The 16,041-nt window shown below is 35.7% G+C and overlaps 1 protein-coding gene across 1 annotated transcript; it reads left to right on the plus strand.

Annotated features, from left to right (window-relative positions):
• The first annotated feature begins 383 nt into the window (after window positions 1-383).
• On the plus strand, window positions 384-15,769 carry LOC119793160 (transmembrane protein 26-like). The gene is made up of 6 exons (XM_038300184.1): window positions 384-736; window positions 1,867-1,963; window positions 2,221-2,301; window positions 10,591-10,799; window positions 10,943-11,019; window positions 15,075-15,769. Exons 1-6 carry the CDS (start codon window positions 546-548, stop codon window positions 15,353-15,355), a joined length of 936 nt encoding a protein of 311 aa, XP_038156112.1. The 5' UTR covers window positions 384-545; the 3' UTR covers window positions 15,356-15,769.
• The last annotated feature ends 272 nt before the right edge of the window (window positions 15,770-16,041 follow it).

Genomic DNA, 16,041 nt, shown 5'->3' on the forward strand with positions numbered 1-16,041 from the left:
TTACAGAGATAATCCGTAGTACATTTGATGCCCCACGAACCTTCAGCCTTAACATAGTTTTCAATCATTTTTGTTATTTCAAGCTTCGAAGAGCCCACCCTGCTATATCACCCTGAGCAAGAGCCATTTTGGCCAAAGGCTCCAGAGAAAACCACAAAACCCACTCCATTAAGCCCACTCAGCTTGCATTGCATTAAAAACAAGTTTCTAAGTCAGCTTTATTTTTTCTGAGGCTTTTCCTGTTAAAGGAAACTGAGGTCGTAGTTAAGTTCGCGGTGGAGTCAGAGCCAAAGGCATAAATCACAATGAGGAAAGTTATGTACAGTATAAGCTTTTTGAAACCGCCCGGACCTCAAGCACCATCTAGCGTCACTATCCACAAATATTCATGCAATTCATGTTGGACGAGTTGTTCAAACAGGAAGGTGGAGCTAAAAGTTTGGGGACTTTGATAGAAATCTCCTTCCCTGTTTTTCTTTCCTCAGTGTGGGAGCAGCTGCTTGTTGGATCCTAAGCTTGCAGGAATAAGGAGCAGTGAACGCACCATGGGTCTATTCAGCTCTCTGAGTGCCATCATCACCAGGGTTTTATTTATTCTGGTTGCTCTGGTCGCCGTCTGGAGGGTGACATTCGTCAAGGAAGATCCCTTTTACTGGTTGCTGACTTTACTCTTTGTGCCGCTTGTTGCTGAAATGATAATAACACTGAAGTGGCGAGAAGGACAGGATTACAAATGGTAAAACATTTTATGCATGTGATTAATTTTATCATATACTTTATTATAATTGATATGAACTCTCCTTAAAACTAATCTTAAATACCATGCTGCACATTAAGATTAAGTGCTAAAACAAACCTAATAAGTAGTCTATAATCTAAACTATAATCTAAACTTCTATAATCTAAAGCCATCTATTCCCATGCATCCTGCTTTCTCATTGAAATTGTCCTGGGATTATAAAACCTGCTCAGGGACAGAACATCAGAGTCAGCCCTCATTAAGCAGCCTTATTTGTTATGTGGTTCAAAAAAACAACAACATTGCTTTTAATGCTTTATTTAGAAGATGCTATCAGAGAATAATGACCCCATTTCCTTGTTTTCTTTGTGGTTGGATAATAGTAGAGAATATTTTTACAGTCTTTCTTTAATAATTCATCAAGTCATTAAAAAACTGCGGTTTTCAAGGAATTTTCTTGAAAGGGTAAAGAGGGAGATAATTACATCCTGTAGTTCGATATTCCTATAAACGGTTTTTAAAAGGAAAACTGGGATAAAATCGTTATTTAGTGAACCATGAATATATTTCTTAGGGTCAAAATATTCAGTTTAAATCCTAATTTTCTTCTTCAAAATCCTACATTTGCATCAAATAATGTACACTACTCATTTAAATTCATCCCTTAAATGTGAAGTAGTCATTTAATAAATTGTGATTCATATTAAAACAACTAATCAGTTAATTTTCGTATGACTCTACATAATCTATAATATGCTAATGGATGAATGAATAATCCACTCGGAACAATATTAAAGCAAAAATAGTACAAAATAGATCAACATTTTGCATTTAAAATGAAAGAAACCTTCTTTGTCTCTAAAGATATTTTAAATATGAGCATTGAGTTTTATTTTACATGTTTTTTCCATTCACAAATTATTAAAAATGTGGCATAGTTCCCTTTTCCAAGTTAAAAACTGTTGTTTATTAAGAAATTGTAATTTGCTCAAAGTATCTCTTTGTAGATTGATTCAGTTAATCAGCAAAATATTCAATAGATGAATTGGTATTTAAATAATTGATGGCTGCAGGTCTATGTTGAGGCAGTTCATGCTACTGATGAATTAACTTCCTTTTTCTTGCAGGTTTTCTCCTACTATTTTGCTGTTTCTCATAAGTATCATTCCCTCCATCTGGATCCTGGAGCTCCACCACCAAGATAACAAGTCTTTGGACATTAAGGTAGTCCAATAAACCAAAAAACCTTCTGCACTGATGCCTGAAAGCTCCTTCCTTTGCCAAATGTATATTCCTGAGAAATAAAAATAGGAGGCAAAGGCTGCAAAATAAATATATTTTTATTTCTGAACATGGTTTTTTTTTTTTTTTTTTTAAACACACACACACACACACACACACACACACACACACACACACACACACAGACACACAAAAGAAATGTAACAGTATTGTATGATGGCTCTTTCATTTATTTGCAGTGCAATCGCCTTGATAGTATTCTCAGTGGGATCAACCAGAGTGAAAGTTTGAAAAACCTCACAGTCCTTGATTCTATTAAGGTAAGACAATGAATAATTGATAAAATTTTTATGAGATTGGAGATTCCTTAATAAGGATGAATGTTTTTTGAAAATGTGATCTAGGGTGCATTTGGACATTTCTTACTCAAAATGTAAATATTTTAAATCTGAATTTGATAATTCCACAAAAGTGTTTTTTTTTTTCAGTTTTAGATGAAACTGCTGTATAAAAAAGAAATATAAAGAAAAATATTCAAAATAATCAAAACTGATGGTCAAAATTGACCCAAATTATTTTACATATTGCAATAACTTTTTTGTATAAAAAATGGTGAAAGTGTCTTTATATACAGAATGCATGACATCTGGTTGCCAGTTCTGAGGTGGACAGCAGAGCATTTTCAGTAAGCTTGATCTTTTTTGCAGGCACCTGCTGAGCAGTTCAATTCAGTCACAAATGATCCATTTTATGAGGAACTTAAATTTTGGAAACACAATCTAAACTTTATATTATAGCCACCTCTTAAAATCAGTTTACATCTCTGAAAAAATCTGGAAAAGCTACAGTATAGGTGAGTAATTTGTCTTAGTAGTGTAGTACTCTGAGTTTTGGAGATAAGGAGAAATAGTTATGCTCAAACCTCACGTATAAATTAATGGAGGGTATATTCTACTCCAAAAATTCTATTTCACAAACTATTTTATTTAGATATGGGCAACTGATCAAATTAAAATATCTCTGACCGAACCTCCTGGTGAAATGAAACATTCACTAGCTGTGATAAATATTGATATTTTCTCAGAGTAGATTATGAGCAACACATACAGTAGAGCATTTCTTTGAATTCTCAGCTGCTGAAAATGCTTATAAAACATCTCATGGGACAATACATTGACACATAATTAGTTCAAATGGTGCTATGGGTGTTGGACAATGAGACATGTACAATATTGCTACAAGGTAACTGCACAATGTCCCCAACAAAATACCCAAAATATCAGTTACAGTATTACAGATAAGGACCTCTAATAAAAAAAACATTTCCGTGTGACTTTCTGCTTGATAAACAGTTGCATAAGTTGATACAAAATCACAAAAAATGACTCCTGGTTGGTACAACATATGTCTAAGGTGAGTATAAAGTGGTCAAGTTGGAGAAATCCACAAGCCAAAGCATGGCTGGTGTAGAACATCCTGAAGTGCATGCAAACTTGGTTTTTAGTTTTTCCCTGTGGATATCTTTTAACTCATGGTTTGTGGAAATCTCTCAGAGGTAAATACAAAGTCCAGCATAATTAGTAAAAAAACAACTGTACCTGTATTCTATGTGCTGAGTACAATGGCATGGTCAGCATTAAATAACCACCTCTAAAGAAAAAAATATACACCCCCCTCTTACCACAGTCTACAAGGAGAAGAGAATCAGCCAAAGTCTGTGCAAGTCATTGCCAACATCTTGATTCCAGATGTCTTGATGGCTCTGAGCAGCCCAGTAAAATAGGAGGGACTGCATTTGGAAGGTGGTCAAGATCTTATAGCAGATTCTTAGATAGTGTGTCTATGACAAAGCGTGAAGAAACAGATTACCAGCAGGGGAACAACCCCACCCTTATTACCCAGGAAAAGGAAACAGGATAAAAAAAAAAAAAACTTTGAAAAAAAATGGTGTCTTGATTGGTTTTGCTTAGTTTTAACCCCCAGGAAGCAATAATCCTGGATGACATAATCTGTTTTTTAAGAGCATGTTTAGAAACACTCAACCATTTCAACTTGTAAATTTATCCAAGGAGAAAGAAATAAAAAAAAAAAAAGATAATAGATCTTCTGGTTTTCTGACTGTATTTAAGGTTCAAACTTCTAAGGAGTTTTTCACTGGTGGCTATATTTCCAGTCTTTAGCTTTAAATATATTATTTCCTAGTGCTCCACGGGAACACTTTTCAAGAGGAAAACGACATACTGTAAGAAAATAAGGAAATAATAATAGTATTAACCAAATGGAAATATATATATATATACAGATATAATGTAAATAAGATTATCAATAGTAAAATATAAAAATAACAATCAAAAAACGGACCAAAATAATACAAGAAAAACAAATGCAAAGTTGAACAGTAAAGTTAAAAGGATTTAAATCTACAGAAAGTCCATAAAAAATGATGTATTAGAGTGGTGGTTTTATTGTACTTTTGCTTGTTTACATTTTTATTAGTTTCTTTTTTGTTTGTTTGTTTGTTTTATTTATTTTATTGTGGTTTTCTATACATTTAAAAATGTCCTTGGTTTGTACAGCACTTTGTGGCAGCTGTGGTTGCTCTAAAAATCAAACAAAAACAAAAAAACATATAAAAATGATTTCAGAAAGAAATAAGAAACAAAATATACTGTAAACGGAATAAAAGCAACTAAAACCCAGTAAAAATGAAACAAAAGGAGAGCTACAGACAGTTTAAAACTCTTGTATCAAATTTGTCTTTAGTTTTTAATTAAAAATGTTTGGTAAAAATGTTTTTCAGCCATCTAGTTGAAAGCAATGCTTTGGAATTTATGGAGTTTGGTTCACAGTGACCTTTTCACTCTCAAATTGCAGACGTTACCATCTATTGACATTCATCCAGTACACAATATTTATTCTGTATTCACTTGGGGGTGTATTAATTTGTACAATTGGGTTAGAATTTTTTCTTGAAAAAAGAATTTTTTAATTCAGTATTTTTTTTCTTAAAGTTTTAACTAATAAAAATAAAGCTGCAAATATAAATGTTTAACAACATATTATTCAAATTAAGTTGTCTATTGAAAATAAAATGTGAATGTTGTGTCACCATCTATTTTAAGGCTGATGGGAGTTATAGTAGCCTGGGTGCCATTCCGAACTTAGTCCCGCCCACAAGGTTCTGACTAGAATTGAGTAGGACTACGTCAGGCTAGAGTTATAGGGTACTGACCTATGAACTGGAGGGATCAGCAGTCACCTAAAATTAATGTTTAATAGACCTACTTTTACTGTTTCTTTTTATTTGTAACTTTATTTTAGATATTGTCATTTTGAAATCTATAAATACTACAGTAAGATGCCCTATATGAGTAAAACTGTATGATAGAACTCTCTATAAATGATTAAAAAAAGAAGAGCAACAGAATAAAAGGAAATTTTAAACTTCGCCCACCAGAGAGTTCTGATCATTTTTATTTTCTAAGCTGTTAAGTTCTTAGTTTTACATCCAATTCAATTCAATTCAATTAAAAAATACTTTATTAATCACAAAGGAAAATTAAAAGTTGAAGTAATGTTATTTTTTTAACCAGCTATTGTAGGTGTAGATAGCTGTAGGCAGGAATGACCTGCTGTCTTGCGCCAGATCTGGAAAAGCCTTTTAAAGCCTGAAGACACTTTGTTGTTGTTTAAAAATCTTCTGAAGAGGATGCTCACTGTTCTCCATAATTTTCTTCACAGTAGTTTACCTTCCAGTTTAAGCTTTTGGTTGCATGACCTTATGACTGAGAGTTTACTCTATTATTAAGGACTATGATGTCCTTAGCTGTATTCATAATCAAATAAGATGCAATAGAAAATCCCTTTATTGTTCAAAAATTGGGAAATTGTGTTGTTATAGCAGCATTACAGCAAAAGTGGTCACACAAATGTGGACCTTACACACCGTGTGTAGAATTATTACACTGCAAAAAATATAAATCTCAATAAGTTATTTTTTCTTAAAATAAGTGTGTTTTTTCTTGATTTGAGGAGGTAAGTAAGACACTTTGCCAATGGAACAAGACAATTTCCTTTTAAAATAAGAAAAAACTATTTTATCGTCTTATTTCAAGTAAATATTATCTAACTATCTTATTTTAAGAGTGAAAATACTCATTCCATTGGCAAATCATCTTATTTACCTGCTCAAATTAAGGCTAAATATACTTAATTTAAGCCATTTTTTACTTATTTCTGGATTGTTTTTGCAGTGTAGGCAAATTAGTATTTCGACCACATCATCCTTTTCATACATGTTGTCCTACTCCAAGCTGTATAGGCTTGAAAGCCAATTACCAATTAAGTAAATCAGGTGGTGTGCATCTCTGTAATAAGAAGGGGTGTGGCCTAATGACATCAACGCCCTATATAAGGTGTGCTTAATTATTAGGCAACTTCCTTTCCTTTGGCAAAATGGGTCAGAAAACAGATTTGACAGACTGTGAAAAGTAAAAAATTATCAGATGTTTTTCAGAGGGGTGCAGCAGTTTAGAAATGGCCAAGCTTTTGAAGCGGGATCATCGCACAATCAAGCGGTTCATGGCAAATAGCCAACGGGGTAGCAAGAAGCGTGTTGAAAAAAGAAGAAGCAAAATAACTCCCCATGAATTGAGAAGAGGGCATTCTCCCGCTTTTACTATGTAATAAATAAAAAATATTATATCAATTATTAATACATTAAAGTTTTTTACAATTTTTTTACCATTTTCCTAAGAATTGGCTGAATGGACTATAAATATCTCATTGTAAAGCATTTCCAAAGTAACCAGCTTGAGCCACAAAACTTGCAGCTGATATAAAGTATAATTTCAGAGGAAGTCAGCACAATAACTTAGAACAATCAGGCTATTTGATTAGAAGGTTTTCCTGTTATTTCCATTAAACATTTTAACAGAAACCCTTCAGTGAATCAGAATGGGGTAGTCATCCAGACCATGTTAAAACGTAATCCTCTTTCTGCAACCAGGTTTCTAAAAAACAGAATAGATTAACCTGATAATCACAAATCAAGTCTCTACTCACTCTTAGTGAGTCTTTGAGTAGAAAGCTTATGTTCAATAAAGAACAATTAGTTATTAATCAGTAGTAATATAGTTGAAATAGTTGTTTAGGAACAGTAAAAAAAACAAAGGATTACCGACATATAAGGTCATTAGCACGTGACAAGCACATGATAAGCACAAAGATTTTTTGTGCATTTTTGTAAGTTTTCGTGCTTTTAACCTCAAGTAAATTATAACTCAATAATTTGCCTTTACATGTCACCTAATTAGAAATATTCCACATATTAGATTAAATCTCTCAATAAATCCAGTTGTTCTCAGTAGGATTTATTAACATTAGAGAACAAATAGGATTGTGGAACCAATAAATACATCTCAGAGATTAGGGATGATGTTATGGCAGCAGGTTCTAAACACTATCTTAGGCTTTAAAGTGTTCACAAAGCTTTGTTCATTCATCTGAGAAAAGGGAAATGCGTGGAATATCTACATACAGTGTAGTATAGATAAAAGGAAAACCAAGTAGCCTATGATAACTTTGGTGGAGCAACAGAGATCCACAGCTCAAGTTGGATAATGTGTTGATCTAAGTGACCACCACAATCAAAGCTGGAGATTTCTCTCTAAATACCCAAGAAATTAACTGTTATCCTTTCTGGTTCTGCTGGAGGTTTCTTCCTGTTAAAAGGGAAATTTTCCTCTCCACTGTCACTACGAGCATGCTTGGTGTGAGGGATTGCCTTCTAGTCAATGAGTCGATGCAATCAGCTGTTTTTTCTTAAATAGAAAACTTTGAATCTATTTGACTGTATGATCTGGTTGAATTGTAAAGTACCTTGAGATGACGTGTTGTGAATTGGCACTCTATAAATAAACTGAATTTAGGTGAATAATCTATTTTATTTAACAGAAAATCACATGTGCAACTGTTTTTATAAAGGAAAATTAGACAAAACTATTAAGTGGTTAGATATAAATGAAATAGTTAATAGCTAACCAGTTCCTGGATAGAGGGTAATCACAAAATTTGAAGCTTAAAAAAAATAATAATAACCCTTGTTTTTGTTAAAAAAAGTGAGGAAAGTACCCCTATGGATAAATAATAAGTGGGGTGAATAAAATCTGCCAGGAACAACAAGGAAAGGAGGAAAAAATGCATGTTTCTCTGGTGAAAAATCACTTTATCCTTTTTCCTCAGTTCTTTTTTTCTTCGCCTCTAAGACGACAATGTAGAAACCAGAATGCTGGGTGCCTTCACTGTCGTCACAGTCCATTGCTGGAATCATCATACCGCAACTGATGCTGCAAAGGTTTAAAGTAGATGTGGTTGAGGCAGGTCGACAACACGCTAACCTATCAGGACTCCAGAAAAACTTGTTGCATTTTCTCTGTTAGGTGCTCCGACTTATTATTATTATTATGGATGTACTCCTGTCGTCATATATTTACACACAGTGTAAATGACAGCTTGGTTTTCATTTTAGCCTACGAAGTTAGTGTCGTTAGCTTTAAGAGTGTGTGGTACCATGTATACTGCTGTTTCTTTAGGTTTAGATGTATGTTATTACCTTACAGTTCATGGAAAATTTGCAGAAGTTTTTGCCACAAACTGTCATGTACCCTTCGTGTCAGTAAATGACGACAGGTGTACCATTGTCATGTCAGAATCTGAAGGGACTTGACCAAGCATCTATATTTGGTAAGTTAGGAGTGGGACTGTATTGTCTAAATCAGTGGTCACCAACCTTTTTACAGTTGAGGGCTAACTCAGGGGCACTGAGTCACAGGAAGGGCTACCAATACTGACCTATGAATGGCAAGGGTCAACGTTCACCTAAACTTCATACATTATAAAAATATCTTTATCATTTCTTTAAATTTCTAATTTTCTTTTAGACATTTTCATTTTGAAATCTCTATAAATGCTTAAATGCCATATATGATTAAATGATTAAATGTTCTATAACTGATTAAAAAAAGAAGAGCAACAGAATACAGAGAAATTTCAAACGTAGCTCACTGTTGAGTCATTCTATTTTCAGAAGACTCTAAGGGCACCCCTTGTGGTCCTTGAGGGCCCCTTAGTGCTCACGGGCACCACGTTGGTGACCCCTGGTCTAAATGATGTTCTGCTTGAGTGAATACTTTTTTGTAATAAAGGAAACAAAACAAACTTGCCTTCAGGTTAATAACTAGAGGCCTAAGAGCAATAGAGTGTAAAATTATTTTTCCCATCGCATGAGTTGATCAGTGCTCCATTACCTTGCATCTGAGACATAAGGTTTTCTGGGCGATAAGACAAAAAACTATGGACCTTATGTTTAAATGTTTATGTTTAAATAAATGTTTAAATAAATAAACTGTGCATGAAATAAGTGGACGTGATCTACATCCAGGTATTTAATCCTGGTCCTCAGGTCCCCTGCTTCCACACACCTAACCTGAATAAAAAAGTGATCAAAAGGCTTTTTGCCGCATTTTCTTGTTTAACCCCTTTTTCTTGAAACACTAAGTAAATGTAATTTGATAATTTGCCGGGGTGCCGCCCAAAATGTACAAACTAACCCCAGTGTTAATCCAGCTATTCTCTGAAAACTCTTTTTTAGACCATCTAAAATACATGTTAAAAAGCTCTGTTCAGCTCATCATCTGAGAAAGGAAAGTGAATCGCTTGACAGGATAACTATTACTCTGGACTCAGACTTGGCTAAATCAGGACTTTAGCATAAAAATTTGTCATTGATTTTAAATAAAAGCCCTTTCTCCAGATGTAGATAGCATAGCAAACACATAGAATAATGTCGTTCATTGAGAGAAAACCAAAGCTAAACTTTCTTTCCTTTATGCAAAACTCTATTTGGGTGATAACTAGCACTGCATATCACTTTGAAAACAACATAATCGCTGTAAAACATGGAAGTGCAGCATGGTGCTGTGGGGTGATTGTCCTCTGCAGGGGCAACAAAGTTGGTTGCAGTTCATGGTACGACATGTAGAGTTAGATCCAGTACAACCCTGGAAAAATGCAAGACTGGACCCCTTCAGACATTACTCTGACAATTTGTCACAAACCCTTATATTGTTGTGCTCTATATCCTATTGACAAGCAAGAGCTATTGAAAAAGGGAAAACATTTAGTAATTCGAAGAGTAACACTGACAACAGCCTGCTGCCAAAATACTTGCAGCTGTGTTCAAACAGGGTTCTACCTATTATTTAGATAAAATCTCTACTGCAGTTTTACAATATCTACTTTTAAAAATAATATAATAACATAATGATAAAAATGTTTATTTTTAGTTATTTATCATCCTATGTTTGAGTATCACATAAAATCCCATTAGGATACTACATTTAAGGTTGTGGCTGAAAAGTTACAAAATGTGAACAGGTGACACACTTTTTAGTTACTGTAGATGTGCTCTTGCCTGACAGGTTTTTACAAATTGATGATTTAAAGTGAAATATTGTGAAATGAGTTTTTTCTATAGTACCTAACAAGCCATTAAAGAACTTTCTCAAATAATAGAAATTCTTTCTCTCGTTGCTCCTCTATTTTTCCAGAATTGGGGTAACATGTTTTCAAGTGTCTGCCAGAACAGCTGGATCCTGGCTCTTCATCAGATTGTGCTCATCCTCGTCATCATAGGGAAGTGGATTCTCCCTTTGGGTGGTGGGGTCTCTAGAGACCAGCTGTCTCAGCTTCTGCTTATATTTGTTGGCACAGCAGCAGACATCCTGGAGTTTACCAGTGAGACAAAGGATGATATACAGTAAGTGCTGCTTTCCCTTCTTATATGTTTCCCACTTCTGCCTTTTTTGCACATTTTAATCCATGTTATACTAAAAACAGCAACTTAGATTGTAAGTTTATCGAATCTTGGCACCCAGAATCCTTTCTGCTTGTGTTTTGCAGAAACAGACCTCAGCTGGTCTACGTCATCCTAGCTGTGTGGACTTGGAGCATGCTGCAGTTCCCCTGTCATCTGTGTGGTCAGTCTCTGCTTGGTTTTTATAATGATAACATCCATGCTTTTTGAGGAGGTACAGCAATCTCAGGCAATCCAAACAATGTTATTAGAGAAAACTCTACAGTGAAGTCCGTGCTTTCAAGCTGGTGCTCTAAGTAAACAGACTGGTTTTTATCTCTGTTGCTGTCCAATCACAAACTCTGAGAAAACTAGACTACAAAGGAATTATGAAGTCTTTTAAAAGACAGACATGCCCAGACTCACACGTCTGATGACAGATCAGAAGATATTTAAGAAGATAATGATGATCTAATGAGCTGAAATTGATGCAGGAGGGAGTTATCCAGTCGCTGTCTGTCCTGATAAGCTGGGCCAGCTGATGGCAAAAAAAAAACACAAGGAGAGATTGTGTAACTTTTGTTGAGACTTGTTACAGTCAGAGCAATATTAACTGTGTACCTAAAGACTTAAGAAAGGTAGAATAACCTTGTTTTTTCTGAGGAATCAGCATAGACACCATTATATTGTGTAAATATAGTAATCTTACTCCTTAATGCTAAAATATGAAAATGATTAGAAATTTTACTTTTGTACCCAGAGTACACAGAACTTAATGGATAACCAATGAACACATGTTTAGATTGGCCGTAAACACAAAATGATGGCTCACAAAAACTTGTGGTTCAGATTCAGTCTTAGTGGCCAAACAATTTCCACACAATCTTTGTTTCCCAGCTGTTTTGTGTTAAACATACCTCAGTAAAGTTTAATCAGTTTATTCTGAGACAATGTCAAAATCTCTCTTCTTTGGAAGCTGAAGATTATGCTTGGCCTTGGTGATGTACTTATTTGAAACAAATCAATTAACTGCCAAAAAACTCCAGGAGTCTGAATGCCAGAGGGATGGTTTTGCTTTGCAGAAGAATAAAACTGAAAACAATCAGTCCATCTGTACTGTATGAGTCAACGCAGGAGACTTGATAAACTCTCAGACATGTGCAAAGCTAACGGTCATTTCCTGTCGAACACAAATAACTCAACAGAATTGCACCCCTTCATGGATTCTTAAGAAAATTTAGTCGAACTTAGATGAGGTAAGGAAGAGGATGTTAGTTTGTCGCAGGGGTGGTGGGTTTCTAACCTAATTGTTTCTTAATGACTTGGAATGACTCAAGTGACTGAAGTGCCCAGCAGAATCAAAGCTGGAAACTCTCCAAATACCTTGAAATTTAGCTGTTATCCTTAATGAAGTATTATCTTTACTTAAAACGGCAGTGCATTAAAGAAAAGAGACAAAACTAAGTGGTTAGATATAAATCAAACATTCAACAGCACAGACACAGAGCAAATGGAAAAAAAATGAAAGATGTTTAAGAAAAAAAAATAAAAATAACATCCCTTATTCCAGTTAAAACAGTGTGGGAAGTACAGTTGTGGGTGGATAATCTATCTGCCAGGAACAACGATATGAAAAATGCACTGATTCTCTGGAGTAAAATCACATTTTTTTTCTTTTTACAAATCTTTTATTCTTCTCCTCTAAGTAGATGGTATATTAGGCAGCATGCTGTATGCCTTCACTCAGAATTTGCTGAAGAGAGCAGACTGCTCGTCTACTGCATCTTCAGTTTACAGATACAGAGAGAGATGCCAAGGCCAAGTAGCTTTATTGTTTAGTTGTACAAGCAAGGCCTCACATATGAATTGATAGAGATTAACTGGGTGATGGTTTTCACAATGTGTGGTTGTGTTATAATTGATCCAGAAATAGCCAGAGCAAGTCAGTTCCCACCATGAATTTAGTCAACACACACACACACACACACACACACAAAAACAGTTTAAAAAGGGCAAGATGGTGGCCGGCCGAATCCTAAGAACCACAGCGATGGCTGATCTAATCAGAAATTTAACATTCTATACATTTTAAAAAACATTACACTCTACTTTCTGCTTTCAACTCACATTGCCAGGTGGAATAAATGGGAATTTCCAAACTGTTTTAGTATGAAAAATGTTCAAAGCAAATGTTTTCAAATATTATCATTGTCTTATTTTTATCTAGGAGTGGATTACAAGTTAATCCAACACAGTAACCTCCAAAACCTATTGTCCACATTACCCAGTGAGTTCATACAGATTACTATATGCTCCCAGGTCAAAGGAGATATAGTCTCCCAAGGAGGGAGGAAGCTAGATTAAAAATCTTGCCAATTTTATTTCGGAAAAAAAAAAAAATAAATTCACATTCTCTTCATGAATTCTAAAAGTTTAGATTTGGGGATGTTGACCCAGATGAAAAGGGTTATTGTATACCAGTTCAGTCACATTCATAACCGTAAAAATAACAAAAATATATTCAAAGAAGTGTTTTGCATGTATAAACATCATTGAAACACCTCTTCTTATATGTAGTGAAATGTAGACTAACTAAATGTCACATAAATAAGAAACAACTGCTAAAAACATCCAAGTGAGAACCTGTTGCCGCTGTTGATGTAATTAGCAGCCATTATGTATACAGAAGTAGGGCAATGTCCGTGAAATTTACAACTCTGTGGTCAGAGAGTCTGACGTCCAGAGTTTATTTTCTTACAACTGTAGAGATATGTCAAGCCTCAGAACGTTGGACCCAGAATTCAGGCAGACAGACTGACGTGATTTATAAAAGCATTTATTGACTGCTTGAAAAATCCGTGGCTCAGCAGCTAGGACGAAAAATGCCGGAATCTCTGTAGAGGGGAAAAGACAGGTTAGTAACTCTCTCTAACTCTGACAGATGACGATAACGAGCGAGGCACTAACCTGGTTATTAAGTTCAGTCCAAGTCCAGAGGAAGAAGTGGAATCCAGCTTGATGATGTTCCACTGCACATGGTGGCCGGGGACCACCCAGAGAGATCCAGGAGCCAAAGCCAAAAAGGCTGCTGAGTCAGGTGACGAGCGGAAGCCAGCAGACGAGCAAGAGCAGGAGTTTTTCAGAAGGAGAAGCCAACGCCTGTGTCGATGAGGTAGCAGAAGTCCAGGCCAGAAGATCAGAGATCTGAAGATGTACCGAAGAGAAATCCAAGCCAGGTTTGGGAGACAGATCAAAGATCGTAAGCAGGCAGAATCCAGCAGGATTCTGAACACAGGTCAGGAAAAAACAGATCAGAACAGGGACAGAAAGGCTCAGAGTTCCAGGAACAGAAACTAGTCAGGATCAGGCAATCAGAGTAACAAACTGAGAAAGCTAGAGAGCTCTGCTACGGCTTAAATAATCTGGCACCGATGGCTGGGACCAAGCAGTTTAAGTAGAAGATGGAAGAGGTGGATCTGATGAAGGTAATGAAAACTGGCGGAGTGAGGCAGACAGAAGGAATGAACCAATAATCCAGTCATCAGTGCCAAGATCATGACAAGCTATCCAATCAACCCATTTGCACATTCAGACCACCAAGCCTTGTTTGAAAACTGCGTATTTTATTTACTCCAAAAATTTTTGTTTGAGGGCTGCAGGGTGGGTCAGCTTTCAGCACGTTTGCCTTGCAGCAAGCCTGGTTTTAAATCTTAACTCTATGTCCTTTTACATGGAGTAGCCTGTCTTTGCTGTGCATGCTCATGTTCTCTCTGGGTACTCTTCCTTCTATAGTTCAAAAAAAGAATGCTAAATAAAATGGTTGCTCTAAGTTCCCTTTAGATGTAAGTGTGTTGGTTTGTGTATATATGTGAGTGGGGTTGTTCTCGGTTGTGTGACTCTGTGCTGTCCTATGATGGACTGGTGATATGTGGTGCACTACGTTTCTCAGCTCCAGGCAGACATGTCTGTCTGATACTGATCATGTTTAGCAGTTTTTTGTTTTGTTTTTTGTTTTATTCTAAAACATTTAGCAGATTGGCCTAAGCTAAAATAAAACAAATTAGTAGAGGTAAATTATTAAGAACCGTACTATCAATCAAAATAAGCATGAGACAGCCTTGTTTTTGTTGAGTTGGGTGGTTATTTCCTGTATAGCACAATGGTGTATTGTTTCTAAATATGCAGGACAGTCCAATCATGAGAAAAAACAAAACCAAAATAACCTGCTTTTTTTTTCAGTGGTGAGGACCATGAGCAACGAGGCAGCTGATGAAGGCATCCGGGAAGACTCCCTCTGGTCCAAACACAGCACTGACCTATGGAGCATCGTGGAGACCCTGTTCATTCAGGATGGCCCCTTCCTGGTAGTCCGGCTCACCTTAATGATATACTTTGGTGTTTTTCACCAAATGCTTATTTTCTTTTCCTTTAAAAACTTCCTGGTTATCATCCTCAGCGTGTACAGGTTGTTTGTTTTATACCTGGACTTCAGGTCCTCCAGTCACAGCAGCTCTGACTAAAGAGTATGAATCTCTGACAGGGTGGAGATATGTCAGATCTAGGATGTTATAGAAATAGCTTACAGGCAGAAATAATTACATGTGAAGCAGGGAATAAATAATTTTGTGTAATTCTGTCTTCTGTTCTAACACCTTACCGTATAGCTACAGGGTGCAAACAATTAGCTGAAAATACCTGGTATTGTTCAGATCTAAAAGAATAACCTGCTTTCTGTTACCTAAAGGGATAAAGCAGAATTTATAACTTTGTTCATTTCAAAACACACAGTTTTATATTCTTAACTTTCTATTTAAAATATCAAATTTAATTAGAGTGCACACATTTTCTGTCACATATTAAATAAAAGATCAAATTAAACAGTAAACATGGTACATTAGACAAAATGCTCAATATACCGTAATCGTTAAAGGAATAGTACACCCAAAACATGATTAGCCTTCATTTTCTACTCTCGGCCATGCTGAACAACACTCTGGAGTACTTTTTTGATATCTCAAATGCATCTGGAGATCTGGGAGGCTTCTTGCTGTCTGCTGACATTCAAATAATGGAGGTCTATGGCGCCCGAGACAGAAAGGTCCATAAAAGTCCACAAAAAACGTGTCAGTATTCCTCCATACTGCTCGTCCAATGTATTCCAAGTGTCCTGAGTGGGTAGCATCCAGAATTTACTCGAAACCAAGTC

This window comes from Cyprinodon tularosa, unplaced genomic scaffold, assembly GCF_016077235.1.
Source record: "Cyprinodon tularosa strain WSP-4 unplaced genomic scaffold, ASM1607723v1 ctg441, whole genome shotgun sequence".
Taxonomy (NCBI): Eukaryota; Metazoa; Chordata; class Actinopteri; order Cyprinodontiformes; family Cyprinodontidae; genus Cyprinodon; species Cyprinodon tularosa.